Source organism: Festucalex cinctus, chromosome 1 (genome assembly GCF_051991245.1).
Source record: "Festucalex cinctus isolate MCC-2025b chromosome 1, RoL_Fcin_1.0, whole genome shotgun sequence".
Taxonomy (NCBI): Eukaryota; Metazoa; Chordata; class Actinopteri; order Syngnathiformes; family Syngnathidae; genus Festucalex; species Festucalex cinctus.
The window spans coordinates 15,968,333-15,995,072 of record NC_135411.1 but is presented as its reverse complement, the minus strand read 5'-3'; the positions used below and the strand labels follow the sequence as shown (position 1 = coordinate 15,995,072).

At 40.2% G+C, this 26,740-nt stretch overlaps 2 protein-coding genes across 4 annotated transcripts in view; one reads left to right on the top strand and one right to left on the bottom strand.

Annotated features, from left to right (window-relative positions):
- Positions 1-9,919, bottom strand: part of sntg1 (syntrophin, gamma 1) — a 59,436-nt gene extending 49,517 nt beyond the window's left edge. For both annotated transcript variants that reach the window (XM_077519391.1, XM_077519339.1), the window contains exon 1: positions 9,384-9,919. The gene's annotated coding sequence lies outside the window, so the exon portion shown is untranslated. The remainder of the gene's footprint in view (positions 1-9,383) is intronic.
- snai2 (snail family zinc finger 2) lies at positions 63-25,102 on the top strand. Of its 2 annotated transcripts, XM_077519410.1 has the most exons (4): positions 63-90; positions 21,286-21,401; positions 21,493-21,987; positions 24,439-25,102. In XM_077519410.1, exons 2-4 carry the CDS (start codon positions 21,323-21,325, stop codon positions 24,618-24,620), a joined length of 756 nt encoding a protein of 251 aa, XP_077375536.1. In that variant the 5' UTR covers positions 63-90; positions 21,286-21,322; the 3' UTR covers positions 24,621-25,102. The 2 variants fall into 2 exon arrangements, with proteins under 2 accessions (XP_077375536.1, XP_077375527.1); XM_077519401.1 differs by lacking the exon at positions 63-90 and having other exon boundaries at positions 21,143-21,401.
- The last annotated feature ends 1,638 nt before the right edge of the window (positions 25,103-26,740 follow it).

Sequence of the window (26,740 nt, the reverse complement as noted above, 5' to 3'; positions counted from 1 at the left end):
AGGAGAATCATCTGTTTTAAGGAGCAGTCTCCTGAGTACCGAGAATGCATGTTGGCGTTTGGCTATATCATCTTTGTTTGCCTGTGAGACGTGAGTGACTGTTTAAAATAACTTTTATGTTCAGATTATGGGTGTCAAAATTGTCACGTTATTATCTCGTTAACTTAAAGTGCCTTTAACGGCACTATTTTTTTTTAACGCTCGATTAACGACCGCTCCTTATTTGGAAAGCCTCTACTCAGGGAATTCTAGTCACCACGCAGTAGAAACGTCCACGTCAAAACTACCCAATAGAAAAGCACTGGAGCTAAAATACAGTGTTTAAGGGGCAGAATATAGGTGGAGGAGCCATTTGGACTGTGTCTCACCACTACCACCCGTGCCTTGCTTTGAAAGAACGCACTCGTTTAGCCGTTGCGTTCGCACCGAGCACCAAGAGGCGTCCATGGGCACTCTGAAACCCCTGTGAGAGTAAAGAGCCGAATGGACGCCGTCTTGACAGTTGGAGTGAGCCCAATCCTATTTATCTTTAAATGTGAGGCGTATTTTATTCAGCATCTCCACAAAATATCTCATCAAGGTGAAAGTGAAACTACCGATGTGTTCGCTGTAACAGTAGAGCGGCCTCAGCTGCGTCTCGCATCCGAGAACTTAACAAAATAAAAGCGTCCGACGTCATAAAAAGGAGTCACTATAACACAATTTAGCAGTAATAAATTAAATGATACTGCCTAATGTGTGGGGATTGGCGTCAAGTTGTATTTTACAATTTTAAAATGTGCAGAAACTCGCAAGTTACTTATTGTTTAAAATTACAGAGCTATTAATATGAAAAGAACACATCGGTCGTTTCTGGTTCCTATGCAGTAAAAATTCGTCATTTTATAATGCACATCCTATTTCACTTAACAAAATAAAAGCCTAGCGCGAATGCATATATTTGTGGGGATTGTGTTGTATTTTACAGTTTTAAAAATGTGCATAATTTCACAAGTTACTTCATGTTAAAAATTAGGCAGCTCCTAATATGAAAAGAGAAATGCATTGAGCTTTCACTATTGTCTTACAAATGCAATTATACCATGTTGTAGTGATAGAAACATGACCAAAACAAATCAGTCACGCTTTGGTTTGGTTTTACAGTACAGCACATATTTTATTTTTATTTATTTTTTTAAACTTTTTTTTCTTGAATTGTTATGAAATTACTCTATCAATGACTAAAAAAAAAAAACATATTGAAATTGTATATTTTATTGTAAATGTAGGTATAAATTGAGATATAAAATGTGCAATTAATGTGTGATTAATAGTCAGTTAATTATTCAAGTAATGCGATTAATTATGATTACAAATTTTAATCCACTGACACCTCTAGTTCAGATAGATTGTTTTGGACGGACATCAATAAGCAACGTAGTTTTGTGCAAGCTAAAAATAAGTATGTTGTTGTTGTTATGCAATACAATAGCACCCTCCAATGGTTGAAAGTTCAAACAGACACTAACTGACGTTTGCATTTACAGGTAGAAGTGGAGGATTTATTAACATTATTATTAATTAATCACATTAATAAATTATGTGGTTGTAAATGAAGTAGTAGTTGGAGTAATAAATTTATTTTTCATAGGGTGTGTGGAAAATGAAACGACAAGGAGAGTTTGGCACTTAGACAGGATCTTTAGTCATACTGTAATACAAATTTGCATTATGTTCATATTATAATGTTATGTTGATAAAAGTACTGTAATTGCATGAATACAGTATCTGCGTGTGCGTGCAAGTTCATTCAAGTTAAACAGTGCTGAATTATTATTTTTGTACATTTTATACATTCTTAATAAACGGCACATTATGTGCAAAAATCTCCCCTGTGCTTAATATGTACTTAAATATATTTGAACTTCGATAGAGACTCCGATTGAAATAAATTTTCATGAAAACAAATTTGGCATCATCTTTGGATGAAGTATCCTTGCCCCCCCCCTGGCCCCCCTATTTATAAAAGTCTGGCTCTGCCACTGCTTCCATGGAAATGGAAAATGACGTAATCAAGCTTTATTGGGGGAAGGTGGTATGGTCGAGATAAACAAAAGCTGGATACACATTACACACACATCGATAATCGAGCCTAATTTAACTCATTTACTTACAGACATTTTCACTGAAGCACCCCCCTTCACTCCCGACTGTTTTATTGGATTTTGACTGATTTTGCAAGGCCCACAGAATATTGTGTTCTATTGCTATAAAACATGGAACCTACCAAAAGAAAGATTGAAGTCTCTTCTTTTATCAGGAAAAAAATAAAAAAAATATTTCTATCTGTTTCCATTTTGCAGCAATTAGCATTAGAATATAGCTAAGTTTCGTTATTATTCACAAATCTGTTTAAAACAGTGGGGAAAGGAGCTTTTTGCAACATGGCCCTGGTTGATTTCTTATACTCTTCTGCCACCTGCTGGCCTTTTTTGTAATAACTACTATTGCTTCAAGCGTTCTCTTCAGTACAGACAGAGGCTGCATCAAAGCCTCTTTATGCTCTAGCATAAAAAAACATATACATACGTCTTTGGGAGCATGGTAATATTTAAAATAGAACATATGTATATGTTTTGGGAGCAAATAAATTAAGCATTTTCTTACTTTCTCTTAAAGGTTATACTGAACGATTATCCTGTTGTGTGATTTTCCTTGAGGGATTTTCAGGATTTTCTTCCCGCCACGATCTGTTCGCAAAGCTTTTTTGAATGGTGATGTGCTGTTGGTCATCACAAGTATACCACAGGATGGCTATAAAATTAGGTAATCAAGATTTTTTTTTTTTTCCTCGTCATGTGTGGGCTCACTCACATTAGAAATTCAGTTCAACAGGTGAAGTATTCCCCCGCAAATTGCGGCGATAGGAACCGAACACTGAATAGCAAAAATTTGCAAGTAATTGACACCACCCAAAAAGGTTTATAATCGCCTATCGATGCCACAAGATTATGACAAAGCACTGTTTTTGTCTAAATGAAACACGTCAATTCACTGTAACATAATTCCACGAAATGAAACTCCTCATCTCAGTTCAATTAAAGGGATAGTTCGGATTTTTGACATGAATCTCTCTTTCATCCTCACCTCCAGTGTGTGCGATCAGCACTGACTTACCCCTGACAGCGTTCTGTGACACCAGTTCTGGTCCGGTGTTGGACGAGAGGAAAATAGTCCAGTAAGATGGCTGGGGTCAATTAAATAAAGCGTTTTTATTTTAAAAACAATTTGTGTTCAAAAGAGTGATACATTTGCATCACAATAATCCTTTCTGAAAAGAAGTCAGACGCCATTACCGCCAGGCACTACTTTTCTGTTCGTTCGTATCACTGCACGGCGCCCCGCATGCAGCTGATAGACGCGCACTAATCTACAAGTTGTCTTTTCGAAGGCGGAAGGTGCGCGGATCAGCTGTCTGCAGCGCGTCGATCAGCTATCTACAGGGCGACACGCAGTGATACGAACGAACAGAAAAGTAGTGCCTGGCGATAATGGCGTCTGACTTCTTTTCAGGAGAGAGTTTGTGATGCATATGTATCACTCTTTTGAACACAAATTGTTTTTAGAAGAAAAACGCTATATTTCCGTGACCCCAGCCAGCTTGCTGGACTATTTTCCTCTTGTCCAACACCGGACCAGAACTGGTGTCACAGAACGCTGTCAGGGGTAAGTCAGTGCTGATCGCACACACTGGAGGTGAGGATGAAATAGAGATTCATGTCAAAAAATCCGAACTAACCCTTTAATATAGTTATTTGGTCCCAAGATTCTACAAAAGCACCACTTTTGTATAAATTAAAGCGCATCAACTCTCTTCAACTGTCATGTCTTAGTCACACCAGGGGTAAGTTTGAGTTCATGACCTGTTAAGTTTGGGTTCATGACTGTCAGGTCAAGTGTCTGTTTGGAATTAATGTAACAGCATCTAGTTTCAACTGGTTTTAAGTTATGTGACAGCTATGTGATGTCAGGAGCTTTGTGATGTCAATCGTTAATCCTTTACTTAGTCACAACCAATCAGATCGATTCACCGTCTGTAGTAGCTGTTTTAGAAGCGTGTGTGTTTGTCGGATTATTGCCTCTGTTCCTGTGTGCATCTCCACAGCCCGGGGGTGCTTGACGTCTCGTGATTCTCGATGCATTCTCGTTGTTTCTCGTCTAGTCAAGTTTGTTCTACACCTCTCGATGTTATGTGAATAAATAATTAAAATCTCATTTGTGTCTGCGTTTTGGGATCCAACCCCAGAACATAACATCAACAGTCAAAATCTTTGTGGATGGAATATTTTTTTAATTTCACTTGCATCTGGTCTGGCAAAATATATATTGCCGGCCATTGAAATTGTCCTATGAGTGCACCCACTCTGGTGGATGCCCAGGGGCTCCCACCCCTTTGCACGCTACTGGTGCCAAAAGTAATTGTTAAACCTGTTCAATCAATAAGATGGCAACCCCTTATGTATTTTTTCCTCATCATCTGAGTTCTCATATTTTCACATAAGATGTTAAAAAACAACAAAAAACGTTATGTGGATGCCACGCTTTGGCAACTATGTCTAATCCATTTCTTAATTGCTTCCCGCATCGCCGTCGCGCACCTCCAGATCAGCGGCTGCACGCCGGGCGCATGCAGATGAGGCCGGTGTCTTCACCGGGGTCGCCGCTTTCGCTTCATTAGCCATCGCTCCCTGCTAAGCCGGGGCTAATGGCTCCCCGATCGCGTGACTTTTGCGGCCACGGGCCACCGACGCTCGCATATATCGCTCCCGTCACTTGGACGATGTCGAGCGTGGACACGCGGTGACCTGCTACGAATCCCACCACTCCGTTTTTCTCTTGCCGGGGGGGCTGTGAGGTTAGATGGCAATGAAGACGTCCAGCAGCGCAGCCTCCCGACTGCTCACTTGCTCACTCTGCAGTGGTGGCACTCGTGTTGTTTTGGATCAAACGGAAGGAGTCTGTGCCTGCCCTTCATGCTACAATCTACACTACGGTCGACCACATGGATCGTCACTTCGACTCTTCATTTCGCACCTTTGCCAGAGTCGAGTTACCCCGGGTTTTCACCGGATGCGGTTGCGGTGCGGTTGCGGTGCGGTCCGGCGACGCAAGCAATTAGATTCCATTCATTCGAATGGTGCAGTTTACACCGCTTGCGGGTGCGTTGCGTGTCGACTGCGGAAGGCCTGCGGCGTGCCGCAAGCCTTCCGCAAGGATAGACCTATTTTCTATTTTTGCCGGACGCCGCAGCGGTAGGCCTCCGGCAAATGGCAAGCTAGCACAAAACACATCGAGCGGGACAGGAAGACCGAGGCAGTTTCAAAATAAATTTCCGGTTACCTTTCAGAATAAAACACTCGCCAGCTCCTATTTCGCAAGTTTTTCAGCAAAACGTGACGTGGGCGTCGCCGGGCCATGTGCTCATTCACGGTTTAGACGCCAGCGAACATGGACGAGGAGAGGTTTATATTGGAGGTGGAAAACCACAAAATAATATATGACACGGCACATCCTTTTTATAAGGACTGTAATGTATTGTGAGTTTGATGTTCGCGATTGCTTGTTGTGCCCGTCTCGCTTGCCGTACTGAGCGGCAGCCGGACGCGGAAGACAGAAATAAAGAGTGGACCCGCACTGACCCGACTCTCGTTATTAATATACTTTACAAGGACAACCAAAAAAAGGATGCTGCATGTTATCTCATAGCAGAAGAAGAAGTAAAGGTTAAATCAAAAGAAGTCCACCTCTCGTTGTGAAATGCCACATGATCGCGCGCGCGCGGTCCCGCGAGACACGTTGGGAAGTGGGCGGCGACGGAGCTGCCGGACCGCAGCTGTGCGGAGCCGGTGTGGATTGACAAAAAAATTGACCCGTCCGGAGCACGCAGTCAAGACGCACCGCACCGCAACCGCACCGCAACCGCATCCAGTGAAAACCCGGGGTAAGCCTTATGAATAATCATTCTTCATCTCGCCAAGACATTTCAGATAGATCTATTCTTTCAGCTTTGGGGGAACACTTTCGGGAAGGGCCATAAAGGTCCATAAAAGTGTGATTAGTTGGGTTTGGTGTGGAAGCAGCCCATCAAACACCTCGAAGTGAAATGATGCGCCATAATCAGGAAGCTGTTACAACTCCTGAGGGGGCAGCAAGCACATACAGGGAGTCCTTGCTTTACGACTGTCACGACTGAGGGAGGTTTCCAGGTTACAGACGAATGAACTAGCTATGTGGTTATCCAGCTCAAAAAGGCACACTCAAGTTATTTTTCATTCATTGCGTGGAAATGCTTGTCGTGTAATTAGTCACTGTAATCATGACTTTACTGCTGCGTTAGCGCAGGTATCCTGAGCAGCCCTCCCTGAGCAGACTGAGTACAGTTTGGCAACAGTCCCTCAAAAAGAATCCAATGCTGTTGGTTTCAAGCCGTTTATTACACTCCAGTTGAGGTTAACTGTAAAACTAAGCACATAAATGAAGAAAATTACACGTAGTTCAAACTCAAATACAAAAAAACACTTTGTTTAGCTTATTTCCCAAACATCGCTAGCTCAAAGCTAATGCACACTGGGAAACGCCTTTGACTTGCTAACGCTAATTAGCACGCTACTCGCGGCATGAATATCCCTTAAAAAAAGTAGTATTCATACAAAAATGTTGGAGGAATGTACACAGACAAGCATCTTAATCGAGTGGAAGTGAAACTTAACTAATTTTAGATTTATCATACTGTATGTTTTCTTTCTTAAGAAAACAAAACAAAACAAAAAAAACAAGCCTAGGTTAGCCCATCAATGGATGTTCACTGCGGCATGCATTGCTGCATTCTTGTAGCCTACTGTATTGTCTTCTTGAGGTTCTCAAAAATATAGCTCTCATGAAAATTCAAGCTCAGGGGTGTGATATTAATAAACTGGTTTACAGGACTGTCTCAGTAAATTAGAATATTGTGATAAAGTCCATTATTTTCTGTAATGCAATTAAATAAGCAAAAAATGCCATACATTCTGGATCCATTACAAAGCAACTGAAATATTGCAAGCCTTTTATTATTTTAATACTGCTGATGATGCTTTTTTTTTTTTTTTTTTTTTTTTTACTTGGTCGAAGGAAATATTGTAATATTTTGAGATAGGATATTTGAGTTTTCTTAAGCTGTAAGCCATACTCAGCAATATTAAAATAATAAAAGGCTTGCAATATTTCAGTTGATTTGTAATGAATCCAGAATGTATTGCATTTTTTGCTTATTTAATTGCATTACAGAAAATAATGGACTTTATCACAATATTCTAATTTTCTGAGACAGTCCTGTAAAATAGCATTTTGAGAAGTTCATAGTAAAGTTCATACCAAAATGTTCATTACATTAAATTAAAAACATAGATACAATCAAATAATTTAATCCCCCAAAAATAGTAGTTTAACTCCCTCATTTAATCTATTAAAAAATCTTTTATTAAGAATTGAGAGTTATTAGGAATCAAATTGAAGAACTTCAGAATAGACCAAATTCAAACAATGTCCAACCTTATAGTTAGGACGATGATGTCACATTCCAAGTTATGTACATTGACATGTTATGTCACAACTGTAGAAATGGAACTCCATTGTAAAACGAAGACCCCACAATGTTCTTGTAGTTTTGATGTGGCCTGGTATTCTTCTAAAATCTTTGTAGAATGTCGGTTCATTGGGTGATGTATTGTACATTGGAACCATTAATACCGGGTCATACAATTTGGAATTCAACTGAAAATATGTGTTGAAGTCGGACAAATAAGTTTAAGTTAGAATCGCCACTATATGCATGATGACCGTTTCATGCTAGATGTTAGCATAGTGCTCAGCAAAAAAAAAGGTTGTTTGTTTGTGTTTTTATGAGTTTTTTCCAGGTAGTGATTGTTTTGACAACGTAATGAATTGTTTTGATTTTCATCATTTACTTTCAACCATTTATTTCAATTACTTTTTATAGAAACATTGTTGGATTCTGAGCAAATGTCACAAGAAATTATGTTCAGCTAGATTTCATGTACAATTCTGGCTTTTCTGTGCCAGTTTGACAATGAAAATAGCTGCGAGTATTTGCATTTCAGTGACTTTTCACTCTTCTCAGATATAATCTATTCACCGGTTTGCTGAGCTTTTTGGGGAAATCTATCCACCATTTACTTGCTGAAAAACTCACCAATGTAAACAGGCCAAAGCCATAATGTAAAAATAATGCTTTGCCGCCAACTTGTGGCATCTATAGGCGATAATAAACCTTTTAGGAAGGCGTCAATCAGGAATGGATTTTCACTATTACTGCTATAGCTTCCAACCAATCAGTTATCCACCAGTATGCCTCTTTTTCCCCTTTTCCATTTAATTTAAAAGCAAACATTCTGGTGCAGCACTCAGACCAAAGGGGCCGCCTTGCAGTCCATCTCGTGGTATGGCCTGAGGTGGGCAACACTGGGAAAAGGCTCCCATCCATAATTGATGTGTTGCCTGCTTCTCATGATGCCGCCATAGACAACCTATCCCACTTGTATCTTTAAGGCGATTAACGTAGCCTGAATTTTAACGAGCCAGCAGGGGTCGAGCGGAAGCGACGGAGGCAACAAGAGATTATCGATTAGGCGGGTAGGAAAAGATAAAGTGCGGAGGAGCTCTTTTGTCGAGTCGGTTTTCTCCCTCAGCCATTGATCACAGCGGTCGGAGGGGAAACTTTGTAGCGCTCTGCTCAGGCCAATTAGCATCGAATTCACACTGTGACACAATTCTGGACGATTCATCTAATTTTCTACTTATCCAAAGTGCTTTTTTTGATTTAGAACAGGATGACAATTAGAGCTGGATGGGGAGGTGGTCAATTGCATGTCTTTGCGAGACCTTTGGTACATCACACTGATTGCTGCTGCTGACCTATGACCACGCACCCCCTCTGCTCGTCGAGGGAGGGGGATAACGAGGGAGAAAATGTGTGGATTTGCAACTCTCACAGAGCGTCTTAAGGCAGAAACCCGCTTCAAGCTCGATCACAGACGAGCAAAGGCCAGAGCTTTCTCACACAACATAAATCATGTGACACACCACAGATTTCAGCAGCTTTGGACCTCACATCACCCCCCCCCCCCCCCCCCACTCAAGCTCCCTCCTGCCCCTAGCCTTCGTTTAATGCATGAAGGAGTGCTGAAACATTGTTGCAGGGATTTGAAGCGCAAATATGCCCAACCCACAGCACAAAAAAAAGAAAGAAAAACATGAATTGAAGTCACACCTATGGATGCTTCATTACGGAATCCATTCTAAAGGCGATTCATCACCGTTTGCTATAATCACCACATAGGGCTTACCTGATCGAACAGGTGCAGCCAGGCTGCTGTTCCTCTTCACATCAATGCATGCAACGGGTGTTACGGAGCATCTGAGCCAAGCCACAATGCCTCCCCTGTGGCAGCATCGCCCACATCGCGCTCCACTCGCCTCAGCCTCCGAACACAACAAGGAGAGATGGAAAGGATGGAAGAGGTGGAGCAACCTGCGCGCCGGATCCGATTTTTAGTGCATCTCCGCCGGCTTAAAAGCGCTGGCGCTCTCGGTCAACATCCCCGCTCGCCTCGCCGCCACCCTCGCGTCGCCCGCGCCGCCAGCGGGGCGACTCAAGCCGGGGATCGGCCGCCTGCTCGCCGTCCGTCCACTCGCGCTTAATCGCCAACACGCGTTGGCTCCACTTTTTTTTTGTTCGCCCCTCTTTTCTTCTTGTGTAATCCTGCGCAGTTTGGGGACGTTTGACTCTCGTCCCGCATCACAGGCGCACTGAAGGCGCGCAAAGATCTCGTGAGCACGCGCACACACGCGCGCGCGCACACGCCGCCTGTGCGCACACTGCGGCTCTATGTGTGTGTCGTTACGAGTATCTATCTATCTATCTATCTATGACACAAAGTAACGAAAGAGGTGTTTGGTCGAATGCTTCTTGGTGCTATCTTGGCAATATGGATTCGCCAAATCTTCTGTGCCAAACAGCATTTTTTGTTGTTGCTACAAATTACGTAGACTCGCTATACTACTGGTGTGCAACCCAAGGCCCCAGGACCAGATCCGGCCCGCCACATCATTTTATGTAGCCCGCTTACCCCGGGTTTTCACTGGATGCGGTTGCGGTGCGGTGCGTCTTGACTGCGTGCTCCGGACGGATCAATTTTTTTGTCAATCCACACCGGCTCCGCACAGCTGCGGTCCGGCAGCTCCGTCGCCGCCCACTTCCCAACGTGTCTCGCGGGACCGCGCGCGCGCGATTATGTGGCATTTCACAACGAGAGGTGGACTTCTTTTGATTTAACCTTTTCTTCTTCTTCTGCTATGAGATTCCATGCAGCATCCTTTTTTTGGTTGTCCTTGTAAAGTATATTAATAACGAGAGTCGGGTCAGTGCGGGTCCACTCTTTATTTCTGTCTTCCCCGTCCGGCTGCCGCTCAGTACGGCAAGCGAGACGGGCACAACAAGCAATCGCGAACATCAAACTCACAATACATTACAGTCCTTATAAAAAGGATGTGCCGTGTCATATATTATTTTGTGGTTTTCCACCTCCAATATAAACCTCTCCTCGTCCATGTTCGCTGGTGTCTAAACCGTGAATGAGCACATGGCCCGGCGACGCCCACGTCACGTTTTGCTGAAAAGCTTGCGAAATAGGAGCTGGCGAGTGTTTTATTCTGAAAGGTAACCGGAAATTTATTTTGAAACTGCGTCGGTCTTCCTGTCCCGCTCGATGTGTTTTGTGCTAGCTTGCCATTTGCCGGAGGCCTACCGCTGCGGCGTCCGGCAAAAATAGAAAATAGGTCTATCCTTGCGGAAGGCTTGCGGCACGCCGCAGGCCTTCCGCAGTCGACACGCAACGCACCCGCAAGCGGTGTAAACTGCACCATTCGAATGAATGGAATCTAATTGCTTGCGTCGCCGGACCGCACCGCAACCGCACCGCAACCGCACCGCAACCGCAACCGGTGAAAACCCGGGGTAAGGCAAGTCGTGTGCGTCGACTTGATGTTTTTTTGCTAAAATACTGAAAGTTGCTAATTGTCTTTTTGACTTTTGATTGACTTTTAACTCATTCACTCCCAGCCATTTTCACAGAAGCAATCCCGTTCGCTCCCGGCTGTTTTACTGAATTTTGACTCATTTTGCAAGGCCAACAGAATGTTGTGTTCAATTGCTATAAAAGCATGGAACCTACAAAAAGAAAGATTAAAGTCTCTTCTTTCATCAGGAAAAAAAAAAAGTATGTTTCTATCCGTTACCGTTTTGCAGCAATTAACATTAGAAGAGAGCTAAGTTTCATCAGTTTTCACAAATCTATTTAAAATTTAGCTTTTTTTCTAGATGGCCCTGGTTGATCTCCTTTTCTCTGCTGCCACCTGCTGGCCGTTTGTGTAATAACTACCATTTCTGCAACCCTTCTTTGCAGTTGATAGGCTGCATCAAAGCCTTCTGTATCCTTTATCATAAAAAAAACGTATAAATACGTCTTTGGGACACTTAAAACATTAAAAAAAACTTATCTACATGTTATTGGGAGCAAATGAGTTACGTCACAAGCATTTTTTGTTACCCTTTTAAAATTGACGGAAAAATAGGGGAGACCGGAGCAAGTTGTACCATGGGTAAGTTGTCACATTGTAATTTTCTTCTCCACCAGAGGGCGCAATGAAAAAGTGGAATACTAGTTTTCTTCGTATAAATGGTCAGTGGTTGTGTACTGTCTGAGAAGAGAATAGCACATTGTGTGCTGACATGAGTGCCAGTTGTCTGTTTTGCAGTACCCAAAGTAAATGTTTTCAACTTCATATATATATATATATATATATATATATATATATATATATATATATATATATATATATATATATATATATACTCGTTAGAGGTGAGAGTCAGGCATCTTGTCATGCCTCAGTCACTGCTCTGTTTTAAGCTAACTTTAAACTAGAGGAAGTATTCGCCAACATGGTTGTTTGGGGCATGTTGTCTCAGTCATTTTGGGGTTTGTTGTCACATATGCAAAATTAGAACAGTCTTTGATTCTAAATATACTTTCTACTTGATTATTTTACATTAATTCCAAGATTTTGTCATGTGTTGAAGGTTGGATCCCAAAGCGCAGACACAAATAAGATTTGAACTATTTATTCACATCGAGAAGCGTAGAACAAACTTGACTAGACGAGAAACAAAGAGAGTTGCACAGAGGGACAGGAAGCAATAATCTTCAAACACAAACACTTCTCAGAACGCTACTACAGACAGTGAATTGATCGGATTGGTTGTGGCTAAGTAAAGGATTAAAGATTTACATCACATAGGTCCTAACATCACATGGCATCTTTCAAGTTGAAACCAGATGATGGTTACATCAGTACGAAACAGACACTTGACCTCACGGTCATGAACTCAAACTTAACCCTGGCATGACCCAGACATGACAGATTTTACGTAAGTAAAAAACTGTTACAAGATTTGAAGAAAAAAGAAGCAAAAGTAGAAAAATGTGATTAATTACAGAAAATTGTGCGATTAGTTAGCTTAAAAACTGTACTCATTTGACAGCACCAATACATTGCCAGTAAAGATGATTCTGATTCTAATATGCCAGGAAGACATTTTCCTCGCCTAGTTAGCACTTATTTGTATTTTAGAGAGTTGCAGTTGAGGTTTGCAGGACAATATGGCCAACGGTTCACTTCCCAGAAAACCTCAAACAGACTGCACAGATCTCCGGTTCACAGGGCCGCCATAATTGCCCTTCAGCGTCAAGGCAGTATCCGTGGCGTCAGCAAACATGTGCACTGGAACCTGAACATGCACGAGACGGTTTATGCTCAGCGATGAGTCCAGAACGTTTTGCTGATTGCTGTCCCGATGAAGTCACTTTTTTTTTTTTTTTGGGGTGAAGGCAGCGTGATGATGACCATCTTGGGTGTGCTGCTGGCAACACAAGCACATTGGCTTGCAACGAACGCTGGTTGAAGAATGAGATGCCATCCCGCAGCAGTGTGCGACCACCAGGCTAGTAGTGACCAGCATGGGGAAGAGTTGCCAGGCTTTTGTGGCTCTTCCAAACGCAATTGAGCCTCCTGATTGCTGAATAAATCAGATTGTTAAATTGCCAAGGTTCTTCAAATTCAATCATCCAAACAGCAGATCAAATGCATGCCCCTTACAAATGCGGCACCATTTAAAGAGGAAGTCAGGTCAAAAAATGTCTTTACAATATGTTCTTTGTGCCCCCACTACTCTAAACACTGCACTTTGATTGATATTGTATTTATGGAATATGAATTCAGCAGCAGAATCAACTTGTTTTTATCTAGCTCAGGGGGCGGCCATTTTGCCACTTGCTGTCAACTGAAAACATCATCACAGTTGCTCAGGGCTCAGGTAACGACCAATCACAGCTCATCTTGTGAACGTCACATGACCAAACTCAGAAAACAAAACGTAGAAAATCACACACACACAACATATTTTTCACACTTTTCCCCCTAAGTATGTCAACAAAATAAAAGTAAAATAATTTTTGATTTTATACATATGTATATATATATATATATATATATATATATATATATATATATATATTAATGCTGTCAAACGATTGAAAATTTTAATCTGATTAATCACACTTTTTCATTTTGATTCATCACGATTAATCAGCTAAATTACTTGCTTATTTGCATAATACAAAATACCGTAATATTGTGACATTAACGCATTTTATTATATATTATTATTATTATTATTTATTATATATTTATTATATATATATTAGAGCTGTCACAGTTAAAGCATTAATAGATTAATTAATCACAGAAAATTGTCGCATTAATTACGTATTAACGCATATTAATCGCACTATTTTTTTTGCCCGCAGTTGAGCCTTGAACGTAACCGCGGATGGTTACATTGAAGGCTGCAAGTCAGTGATGAGGTCAATGCACGGCATTTCCTACACCTGTTGTTCCAAAATGAGCGGGGTGACTCCAGTTGGTGTGCTTGGTGGTAAATTTCGCTTTAAAAAACACCCCGGCAAGACTTTAGATAAAACAAAAGTAATTTGCGTTTAATTAATTAATAATTGCTGAATTGCATCCAATTGATATGATGCTGTTATGTTTTGAGTAGCGCTGTCAAACGATTACATTTTTTAATCAGATTAATCACATTGTAGAATTTTGATTAATCATGATTAATCACTGACTTAAGAAAGCTTTTTTTCCCCAACATTTTTGCCCGCTGCACACGCTCATCCTGCTTTTTCTAATCAATTAATTATTTGCATAATTTAAAATGGGAAAAAATGACCTACGGTATATGTAAACATTTATTAAATTATTTACTTTAATGCATGTATAGTGAAACCTCCGCTGACGAACGCTTAAGCTCACGAACTTTTCGCCTCACGAACATTAAATTGGCGAGCATATAGTCTCTGCTGACGAACTAGTTTTCGGCGGACGAACCAAACCACGCGGTCGAACAGCACCACGGTGGCGGCCACGAGAAGCTGACGCACGCTCACGGCGTCCCAGTTCGTCACCCCCTTTCTTTTAGTGCGGACGCGGTTTGTGTTTGATAGACATTTTGAGTGTACTTTTGCTATTATGGGACCGAAAAAGACCCCACCACAGGCTAGAGTTAAGCCTAATGCTGCGTTCTCACCAAAAGCGAGGGACGGCGGCGCGTTTGCATTGTATTCAATGGAGTTCGCGCCACTAAAAAAAGCGGAAGTGCTATCACGTACCTCAAAAAAGGAGAAAATAGTGCCACGGCTGTTTAGTCCCAGGAAAGAAGTGAAAGTAGTTGGCGGTGCTCACTTTTTTGTTGACTCGCTAAAGTGCTCCACTTCCTTGTTCACCAAGGGACACGCCTCCTCCGCTCCGGTGAGCACGAAAGTGCGAATGAGCGGCAACCGTTCCGTAAACACTCTACGCGATGAAACGCTCGCGAATGAAGTAAGTCTACCATTGCTACCATCCTTAAGAACTACCATCACAAAGTAAAATAAAACGACTTTATTATACAGTACAATTTATTTCTTTAATTACAATACAATAGCACATTTATTATACATAAAATAAGGTATATTTTTGTGTAGTTTTAAGGCTTATTTAGTAGAAAATTATGTTTTATAGGGACCTGGGAACGGATTATTCTCATTTTAATGGTTTCTTATGGGAAATAAATGTTCGGAAGACAAACTTTTCGCCTTACAAACCCTTTCTGGGAACCAATTATGTTCGTGACCTGAGGTATCACTGTATATATATATATATATATATATATATATATATATATATATATATATATATATATATATATATATATATATATATATATATATATATATATATATATATATATTAGGGCTGGGAATCTTTGACGGTCTCACGATTCGATTCGATTCCGATTTTTGGGTTTACAATTCGATTCAGAATCGATTTTTGATTCTCGATTCAAACGATTTACGATTCAAAATGATTTGATTGACAAATGATTTCTGCTTCTTCAATTTACAGATATGCACAACATTGTCATGATCGACTCCAGTCTGCTTTAAAGACAAAATGACAAATACAGACATTAAAGTGTCTTTTTTTTGTTTAAACATTTATTAATTTTGTATTGTAAATGCCTTTTTCCACAAAAACAGCATGTGGCCTGCAACTGCCTTTTCCCCTTCTTCTTCATTTCTAATTTAAATAAAATTGATTTTTGGATATTAATATCGATTCGATTAATAAATGAGAATCTCGATTCTTTTATGAATCGATTTTTTTTGGCACACCCCTTAATATATATATGTACATACATACATGTATAAACATATTAGGGCTGTCAAAATTAAAGTGTTAAGTCTGGAGATTAAAGCGTTATTTTTGTATTTATATATTTTTTTTAACTCAGTTAACTCAGTGTGCAGCCAAATTTGGAAAAGTCACTGGCGGGAAGATAAATAAACATGGACTTATACGTAGTTTTACTTTCTGATTTACTTGCTTGGTGCTTGTTTTAGAACTCTAAAGTGATTTGTACACTCTGCCGAGCCAAATTCAAATTATTAGCAGTAGGGATGTTCGATACCACTTTTTTTTTCAGACCGATACCGATACTCAGACCCTCAGTACTCACCGATACCGATACCAACTGCCGATACCAGTAGTACATTTTGACAAATAAAAAAAAATCACTAAAAGATATTTTTAAACAAATATATTTCCTTTAATTTTGACAAAAAAAACAGCACAGTCACTCTTCAATAGTCACTCTTCAAAATAAAACACAAAAATGCTCTTTTTGTTTAAGATTCACAATTTTGATGTATTTCCAAACCGGTGAAGTTTTGGTGAAAAACTGCTGCAAGCTAGCGCCAGTTACAGGCCAGGAGGACTCACTTAACGTCTTCCCCATCTGCCATCGGTCGCTTGTACTCGTCTGCGTCACGAGTACTCGAGTACTTGAAAAAAGGCTGGTATCGGCCCGATACCGATACCTGGTATCGGTACTCGCACATCCCTAATTAGCAGGGTTGGGAAATCCAGGTCCAGAAATGAAAAACCCTGCCACAGATTGGCTTTAGCCGCAGGTGCTTCTACTTAACTGGCAGGTAAACGAGCTCATAGCACCTGTGGCTAAAGTCAAACTGTTTCAGGGTTTGTTCTCTCTGGACATGGATTCCCCAACACTGCCTATTCGTTGGATGCCTTTGGCGTATCTTCTCAGAGCAAAATTCTCTGCTCACGTTACCTCTACGGGGCCTCGCACGCCGATGCTCATGAGCAGAACTAAACCTGTAAGCCAGAATTTTTAAAAGTAATCCTTATTTTAATGATGTAAACAACATTATATTCACTGTCACTAAAAGTCCACACAACATTATGGAGCAGTGCACGTGTCATATAGTTTACGAGATTGCTCCTCTCGCCAGTTATTGATGATGACTGCCACCCTACAAAGCAGAAATCTAGGAAAAGACTCGAAATAATCCACACTGCTGTGAATATAAATTCTTGAATGGAGTGTTTAAGTATGTTTCGCTTCACTCATACTTAACTTTCACCTAAAATAAACTTCCAATCACTTACTCTTTGTAAGAGTAACGCCACAAAAATGTTGTTGTTGTTGTTGTTGTTGTTGTTTTTAAATACACTCTCCCATCTTATCCAAATCATAATGTGCACTTTAATTTGTTTGTAGTTGTAAGGTGGATGATGATGATGACGACGATGATGATGATGATGACTGACTGTAATGTGGATGTTTAATGATCATTTGGGGATTTTAGGAGATTTATGTGAACTGGCTGAGCATGACTAAAACGTAGAAGTCAATTACAATCAAGTGACAAAGGGAAGTGAGAAAGTTAGTGGTCGACATTTTGGTGTACTAGAGGGGAGAGGGGGTGCTCATGAATAACTAGTGAGTGTAGCAACCACATTAACTGTGAAATGTGCATTGTATGTACATGCTATAATATGCAATGGACTTTTTTTTTTTTTTTTTTTTTTTAATTTGTGGATTGTTTCCAGACATTCCCTTTATTTCTATTGTACTGGATGTTGTTTATCCTGAGAAGCAATCACATTACTTACAAAATATGAACATTGCATTTGCCTGACTGAGCCTTTTTGACTTTGTGGATCATTTTGTATAGTCATTGTGGATTGTGGAGTTTTTGCTTTGCAATGTTAGTACTTCTGATGAAAAGCTAGGGGGTGTAACTAGATGATAAATGTTTTGCACATGTGCCGGAGACTGCTGTGGATTGTTTTGTTTGTTTGTTTGTTTGTTTGTTTAACTTTGTGGATTATTTACAGCTTGTGTCTTTATTTTGTGCAAGGCGACAGTTATCATAAATTACTGATTCGTGAGGCAATTACATTATCATTTGAATCTAGTGGAATATACTAAAGTTTGTAGCCAGTTTTAGTGGTTCTTTTTATTTCTATTGTGCAGGTAACGCCATCATGAAGAACTGGTGTGAAGAGCAATCACATTAACAGTGAAACATACTGTGCATGTGATAGTGTGTAGGGTTTCTTTTTTTGTTTTTTTTACTTTGTGGGTTGTTTCCAGACATTCCCTTTATTTCTATTGTATAGGATATTGTTTATCCTGAGAAGCAATCACATTATTTACAAAAAAAAAAAATTGCATTTACTTGAACATTTTTTTTTAATTATTATTATTAAAAAAAATTTAGTGGATTGTTTGTAGTCAATGTAGATTGTGGATTTTTGTGCTGCAATGAACTTAGTACTTATATAGGGAGTGTAAAGAAATGACAAATGTTCACACGTGCCTGAGAATATCTTGGACTTCTTTTTTTTTTTTTTTTTTTTTTTTTTTTTCTTTTTTTTTTTTTTTTTTACTTTGTGGATTATTTTTTCAGACCTTGTGTTTGTTTCCATTGCGCAAGGTAACATATATTGTAAATGACTGATAAGTGGCGCTATTGCATTAGAATTTGAATGCAGTTGAATATGGTTTGACTTTGTGGATTATTTCGAGTGGTTGTGTTTATTTCTATTGTGCAAGGTTAACATAATCATGAATAACTGCTGAGAAGAGCAGTTGCATTAATTGTGAAGCATGCATTGCACATGAGTGTGAAGTGGATTTTTATACTTTGTGGATTATTACCAGGCAGTCTGTTTATTTATTTTGTAGAAAATGTCGTTCATCGTGACGAGCAAAAACATTATTTACAAAATAGTGTGACCAAGGTTTCATGTTTTTTTGTTTTGTTTGTTTGTTTGTTTGTTTTTTTTTTGTTTTTTTTACTTTGTGGGTCATTTCTATTCACTGTAGATTATTTCTATTGTGCAAAGTGACACTAATCGCGCATAATAAGCTTCCAGTTGTGCGAAGATGTTCTAGTAGTCTCAATTGGGAATGCAGTGGAGGTTGCCAAGGACGAGGCCTCCTCTATTGCGATGTGTCAAAACACGCGGCTGCACTTTTGAGCCTCGGCGCGTTGACGAGCGCTGCGTGCCTCCTCGTCTTCATCAGCACAGCCAGACTTGCAAACGTTTTGACTCAGAAAAACGCTCGCACGCCAACGGATGCGCCATATTGATTTCTCGGCATCACTCTCAGTGGAAGCCTGGCGTTATTACACACACGGATAACCTTCCATCGCCTCAGTCATCCATGCAAGGCCAAAACTATTTGTGATGTGCAATTAAGTCGGAAAGATCAAGATAAGGCTCACAATTAACTTTTAAGGTGGCCCGGACATGAGGGGGGTTTTGCATATCTGCGGTGGATCGAGCTTCTCCACATCAGTACAGCTCAGCTTCTTTCTTTTTCCTTTTGTTTTCCCTCCTCGCCAACTCAGATGTTCTTCAAACGCCCCCCAGAAGTTGAACACAAGGGGGCGTCGACTGCCAACTTTGCTCCACTTTCATGTTCACTTCCCAGCAAGCAGAATAGGGGACTAATGTCATTATCATGGTCGACCTTGAATGGGGATTCGAAGGAGCTTTTTTTTTTTTTTTTTTTTTTTTTTTTTTTTTTTTTTTTTTTTTTACATTTGCATTTCAAGGAGCAAACTCCTTATTACATTAGTGGCTGTGGAATGTGCTGCATTAGCTGAGGATCTAATATGACAATGTGGATGATGCACACGTGCACTGTGGCACTTTGCAGTGGACGCGTCAACAGCGTCACACAGTTATGCACTGCATGCTAATATGACCATGACAAAAGAAATTAACGCCAGAGCTTTTCCAATAACACAAAAATCGTTCAGAGATGGAGAGAGTCCTCAAAGGTTCCAATCGGGAATCAATACTTATTTGAACTCCATTAAAAGTATCTGCACCTCTAAGTCAATCTTAGAGCAATTATGTGTTTTTAAGTTAATTGTTTACAGTTGTGGTCAAGTATAAGTATGACTTTAAATTTTTACTCAAGTACAAGTATATACAAATCTACTCAAATAAAAGTACATTGTTGAGAACAAAGTTAGACACTTGTACAGAAAAACAAATCTACTCGAAAGTACAATTACTATGAATAAATGTACTTGAGAAGAATTTTAATGTACTTATCTGTACTAAATGAAAGTAATTGTACTTTGACTCAAATACAAGTAAAAGTAGACTTACTTTGAAAGTGTCCTCACGTTGCTATGAGCGTTTTCATATCTACTTTACAGTACTTTTGCCTGGACTTGAGTAAAAGTTAAAAGTAATTGTACTTTAGACCTACACCTTTTTTTTTTTTTTTTTTTAATTCAATTTTTTTTGTAATTATTAAAATTTGCAATGCACATTTACTAAATCTTAACAGCAGTCGTTTATTTATTTATTTATTTATTTATTTATTTTACAGAAGTACAAGACACTTTACATTACATTACTCCGGTAAAATATCTAAAAATCTAACACGTTTTTAAGTAAAAGTATAAGACACTTTCACCTGCACTTGAGTACAATCTAATAAATATGTAATTTTATTTGAGTACCAGTTAAAATGCAAGAAAACTTGTATTCTAGTAAAGTACAATTATAGTGAGGAAAGTAGTAGAGGAAAGTAATTATACTCTAATTTAATTACGTTTGACTAGAATATTACAGTAGGATTATTTTTGAGTAGTTTTTTTTTAAATACATGTTTAACAAGCTCATGCAAAAGTAAGTGTTACTGAAGTTACGCAAGTGAAAGTGTCAAAAAATCAACTCCAAAGTACATTTTATCAGTGATTTCACTTTTACTCAAGTACAAGTGAAAGTACCTCAAAATCTCAAGTAAAAGTGTGAATACTTTACCTCCTTTTTCTTGTAATAGACCCGTTTTTGTTTTAACTTAAAAGTACTTTTCGCTTTTATTTTCTGTTTGAGATCTTTTGGGCCAAGAAACTTTATTGACATTCGCAGGCCAGGCTAACAAAAGTTGCACCTGTTTCGCTTCGTTACCCCCGCCCACTTGCCTTATATGGCGCGCCAAGCCCCCTTCCACGTGCTCGCCTTTTAATTGGTGCGACGCAGGCGTGCTATGCAAATGTCGGCTTGGCGGCCCCGCCCTCGCACCTGATCTCAGGACTATTTACTGCTCTTTAGCGCAACTCTCTGCACTGCACTCGCTGGCCTCCAACATGACTCTCCTCAGCTGGACTTGAGCAGGCAGGATTTCCGTCTTTTAAAAACCAAAAACGCCCTTTTCTAACGTCTGCTGTTTTTTCTAACGAGTGGGAGGAAGAAGAAAAAAAAAAAAGTTGTGTTGAAAATGCCGCGCTCCTTTCTGGTCAAGAAGCATATCAACTCCGCCAAGAAGCCGAACTACAGCGAGCTGGAGAGTCCAACAGGTGGGGAGAGAAAAAAAAAAAGAAAAAAAAAAAAAGTTTTTCAAAGTGAGATTGTGGGCAAGTTTTGCTGACTCGTCTTCTTCCGTTTCAGTGCTGATCATGCCGCACTTCTACAAGGCCCTCCCGCTGCCCGTCATCCCCCAGCCGGAGTTCCTGAGCCCGGCCGCGTACAGCCCCATCACGGTGTGGACCACCAGCAGCCTCCCGCTGTCCCCGCTGTCCGGATACCCTTCCTCGCTCTCCTCGTCCTCCTCCAGCAAGGACCACAGCGGCTCCGAGAGCCCGCGCAGCGACGACGACGAGCTCGGCCCGGGCCAGCCGCAGCCGGACGCCGACAAGTTCCAGTGCGTGCAGTGCGCCAAGTCCTACTCGACCTACTCGGGACTCGTCAAGCACAAGCAGCTGCACTGCGACGCGCTGCAGGCCCGCAAGTGCTTCACGTGTAAATACTGCGAGAAGGAGTACGTCAGCCTGGGAGCGCTCAAGATGCACATCAGGACTCACACGTTGCCGTGCGTGTGCAAAATCTGCGGCAAAGCCTTCTCGAGGCCCTGGCTGCTGCAGGGACACATCAGGACGCACACGGGTGAGTTGGCCTTGCTTGGGCCTAACGCGCGGGGTGGGGTGGAGATTCATGTTATTAAGTGTGATAAGGTGCTCAACGTACATGATTCCAATGCAGCCAAACACTTGGGTAAAAAAATAACCCAAATTGGGTCAAAAGGGAATGACCAAACTTTTGAAGTTATTCATAGAACCCCAAAGGTTTGGTCAACTGAATAAGACAAAAACCAGTACAAAAGTTGGGTTGTTTTGTACAATGAATAAATAAACAAATAATTGGGATGTTCTGTGGGTCATACACTTGACCCCAACTTTTTGGGTTATTTCAAATGAATAAGCCTAAAGTTGGGTCAAATTGTTGTTGTTGTTTCGGTTATTTATTTGACCCAAATGTTTGGGTTAAATAAATAACCCAAGAAGTTTGGATTGGTCCCTTTTTGACCCAATTTGAGTTATTTCTCAACCACTTGATTTTTTAGTATCTTTTTTGAAGACAACTTTTAGTTTTCAACTTTAGTTAGGCATTATTGTGACCGGTTTTCGGCTTTTTGATGGTTCTGACCAAGTCATTTCAAAATAAGATACTGCCCAGGGGAAACCTGTGCACCCGTTTTAACATTTATACAGTGTTGGCACACCACCAGGCACGTACCCATTTTTTTTTATTTTTATTTTTTTATTTCATGCAAGAAAAAAAGTATTGTATGACATGATTATTTTCTGCATCGACAGTTTTCTTAAGAGGTGCACCCCCGTTGACATCCAGGCAGAGTTGGTGCACCCCTCCAGGACAAAACATTATGTTCAATCATGTTTTAAATTTTACAATCAACATTTTTAAAGCGACACCTCACCTTCAACATCCAGAAACACAATAGTTGGCGCACCCCTGAATGCACATTTAAGCTATCAAAGTAGTGCACCCCCTTTAGCATTCAGAGTAGACACACCACTTCTATCTCACATACATTCACATTTATAGTCATTTAATTATTATTAATTAATTATTTAATTATGCTAGATTTCAGAATGAGTATTTTTTTTAAGCAGCGCACCACCTTTGGCATCCAGAGTTGGTGAACTCCCTCTCTAACACACGTCTGTTTGTAGCCAATGAAGGGATTATGTTTCATTGTGTTTTCATTCAGACTAAGGGTTGTTTTTCACCGTGCACCACCGTTGATATCCAGGCAGAGTTGGTGCACCCCTACAGCCCCCGCCCACAAAACATGATATTCAATCATGTTTTAGATTTTAGAATCAACATTTTTAAAGCGACAACTCACCTTCATCATCCAGACACACAATAGTTGGCGCACCCCTGAATGCACATTTAACCTACCAAAGTAGTGCACCCCCTTTAGCATTCAGAGTAGACACACCACTTCTATCACATTCACATTTATAGTCACTAAAGGCATATTTAATTGTGCTAGATTTCAGGATGAGTATTTTTTTTTTTAAGCAGCGCACCACCTTTGGCGTCCAGAGTTGGCGAACACCCACTCTAACACACACGTCTGTTTGTAGCCAATGAAAGGATTATGTTTCATTGTGTTTTCATTCAGACTAAGGGTTGTTTTTCGCCGCGCACCCCCTTCAACATACACACGGGGCACCCCTTATCCCCTGCACACATCCGTTTAAAAATCTAATATTGTACTTCATGTAGTTTCCTTTTACAGTTATCTATGGCGGCCTTTTCCAAACTTTTTTTGAAAGTGCGCACCCCCTTCACAACCACCTTAAGACAGACTTGTTTGGTGATCATAACAAAGCCCACTTGGAGCCAATAATGGCATCATGTTTAATAATGTTTCCAGAATCCTTTTTTTTTTCTTTTTTAAAACAGCGCACCCCCTTTTCACGCTGTGACTAAGCTGGCACACCAGGTTATAAGAAATACAATACAAGGGAAAAAAAAAAAATTTCATCATGTTTTTTAAGAAGCAATAGCGTATTTTTTAAAGCCATACTTTAATATCGTCTAGATTATTATTATATTATTTTTTTTTTTGAGGAAAAAAAAATTACATCACCAACACACGACAAAGTCCAAATTTGAAAGTCATATTCGTGAGAAAAAAAAAATAGAATATTACGTAACTCAAGTCAGGTTTTTATGAGAATTAACTTAGAATATTACACATGGTTATAATTTATAATTTTCTTGAAAAAAAAGTATCATTGTTGAATGTTGGATGTGTCAACTTGGATGCTACGCCACATTTAATCGGGCAAACACAACACTCACCACAGTTTGGGAATCCCCAGAAAGAATTTTTTCCTAACAAACCTGCTACAACAACAACAAAAACCTCATCAAAAGTTTCACTGTGGACCACATCAACTGCTGTCATGACCTGCAAATGGCCCACGAGCCTTATGTTGCTCACTTTGCTCTACAAATGCTTCCCATTTGCACATGAGTGTGTCTTTAACGTCTGCCTCCTGTTGTGTCACTTCCTGCCAGGCGAGAAGCCCTTCTCGTGTCCCCACTGCAAGCGGGCCTTCGCCGACCGCTCCAACCTCAGGGCTCACCTGCAGACCCACTCGGATGTGAAAAAGTACCAATGCAAGAACTGCTCCAAAACCTTCTCGCGGATGTCGCTGTTGCACAAGCACGAGGAATCCGCCTGCTGCGTTGCGCACTGAACACACCCGGATACTCGCTTCCACCACCGCAGGACCTTTTTGTTTTTTCTCTTCTCTCTGTTTGCGTGTTTGTTTTGAAACCAAATTTCCATGGGCGGGAGAGTCGTCAGGGAATGTTTTTGGTGGTCCATGTCACCGTTTCAAGCCTACCTGTGCTATTCATGCACTTTTGGCATGTCTACAATGTCTTCTGTGCCTTCATTTTGCAAGCATAAAAGACACGATGGGAATACTGAAGCCATTCGGGAACTTTCTTTTTTTTTTGCACAGACATTACAAACAGATATCCAGCACTCGCGTGGGGATCTTTTGTTCCCGCCTTTAAAAGTGCCTCACGTTTTACTCACATGTATTTTTGGCTTTTATAATATTTTTATACTATATTGAATGTAAGCGTGACTGCGATGATTGTATATTAAAACTGCAATGCAGGTTTGTTTTCATACTCTCATGACACTTTGGGAAATAAAAGTCTCATGGCATTTTTTTTGTCAAAAGTTGGTCTCAATCGTACGTGTTTTGAGGATATTTAATCCAAGTGCATTTCGAAAGGGAAAGGGGGATGTGAGTCAGCTCTAAAAATCAAGCCTGAACCCGTTTCCCGGGCCCAGCACACATCAAACCGTGTTGAAATGTCACACGTAGCAGCGATATTGATCGGCACTTACTTGCGAGAAAGTCTTTGAGGTGCCGCCAAGCCTTTTTGGGCCAACTGTGTGCTCTGTTTCCACCCGGCCAAACACGCTAAGTTTGACGCTCGTTTTTTTTCCACATGGGAAATAATGTAAGGTGAATTGGTCGGTTCCGGGGTCAAACTGTCACTGCCGTAATAGCTAACTCGACAGGCAGCGTTTAAACACTCCTGGATGTCATGTAAGCGTTAAAACAAGTTAAACCCTGTAAAATAAGACTCAAATCGAGCAACATAAGCCTGATGGATGGCAGATGGATTGTCATCATGTGGCAAAAAAAATTAAAAAAAATTGTAAAAGTCATAATATATCTTATGCAAGTATACATACATGTAATTTCATGAAGAGTCAAATTTTTCACTCAAATAAAAGTCATGGTTTTTGGGAATGTAAATATTACACAAATGAAATAATAATTTTGCAAGAAAAGATTTTTCAAAAACAAAGTTAGAATATTTTGAATGTTGGAATTTTGTGGAAAAAATAGGTCCAATCTGTCAAGTAAAGTCATAATCTTGCACAAAAAAGGGTCATATATGTACTACTTTGTAAGAAAAACACTGCTACTTTTTAAAGGCAGGGTAAGCGTGAGTGAGTGAGTGAGTGAGTGAGTGAGTGAGTGAGTGAGTGAGTGAGTGAGTGAGTGAGTGAAAAAAAAAATCCGTGCGTGATGTCAAGTTGTCGCGGGAGTGACGTCATGCAGCCGACAAATTCGCCCGGCCCCGTCTGGCGACAGTGAGTAACGCCCACCCCGCCACCCCCCACTCTGTGAATGGCTGGAGGGGTAAACAACTGTCCACAGAAACGTCCCGCTGTTGACAAAACAAACACAAAATGGCAAAATACAGGCTCTGGGGTTTAGGAAAAAATCACCTCCACACATTAACAGAAGCCCAGAGGTGTCGATTGAGAAGGAGTTCATGTGTATATATATCCTGCATTTATATAGTGCATGTTCCTGAGTGAAAACGGAAGACCCTGCCTTTAAATGGGAAGTAAAAAAAAAAAAAAAGATAAAAATATGTTCTATGCAGCCCCACTAGTCTAAATATAGTATTCTGGTTAATATTTGTGTTAGTTAAGCTGTCGAGTGAAAATGACATCAATGATGCTCAGCGCTCAAGTAACAACCAATCACAGCTCATCTTAAAAAAAAACACAAAAAAAAACCAGGTGAGCTGTGATTGGTTGTTGCCTGAGCAACTGTGATATCATCTTAAGTTGACAGCAAGTGGCAAAGTGACCGCCACCTGATATGGATAAAAATGGCGTGATTTTGCTTCATAACTTGTCATGTTTAGCGCAGTGACATCACATCTGACATAATATTGTCAAGAAATGTTGCAGGCTGACTTCCGTTTTAAAGGAAAAAAAATAGTTAAACCCAGCTTTAAAAAAAAAAAAAAAAAAAAAAAAAAAAAAAAAAAA

Excerpts from the sequence above, each read along its gene's own strand:
- snai2 (XM_077519410.1), top strand. The coding sequence starts at position 21,323 with ATGCCGCGCTCCTTTCTGGTCAAGAAGCATATCAACTCCGCCAAGAAG. Across the intron at positions 21,402-21,492 it reads CGAGCTGGAGAGTCCAACAG|TGCTGATCATGCCGCACTTC; the intron begins GTGGGGAGAGAA and ends CTTCCGTTTCAG. Across the intron at positions 21,988-24,438 it reads ACACATCAGGACGCACACGG|GCGAGAAGCCCTTCTCGTGT; the intron begins GTGAGTTGGCCT and ends ACTTCCTGCCAG.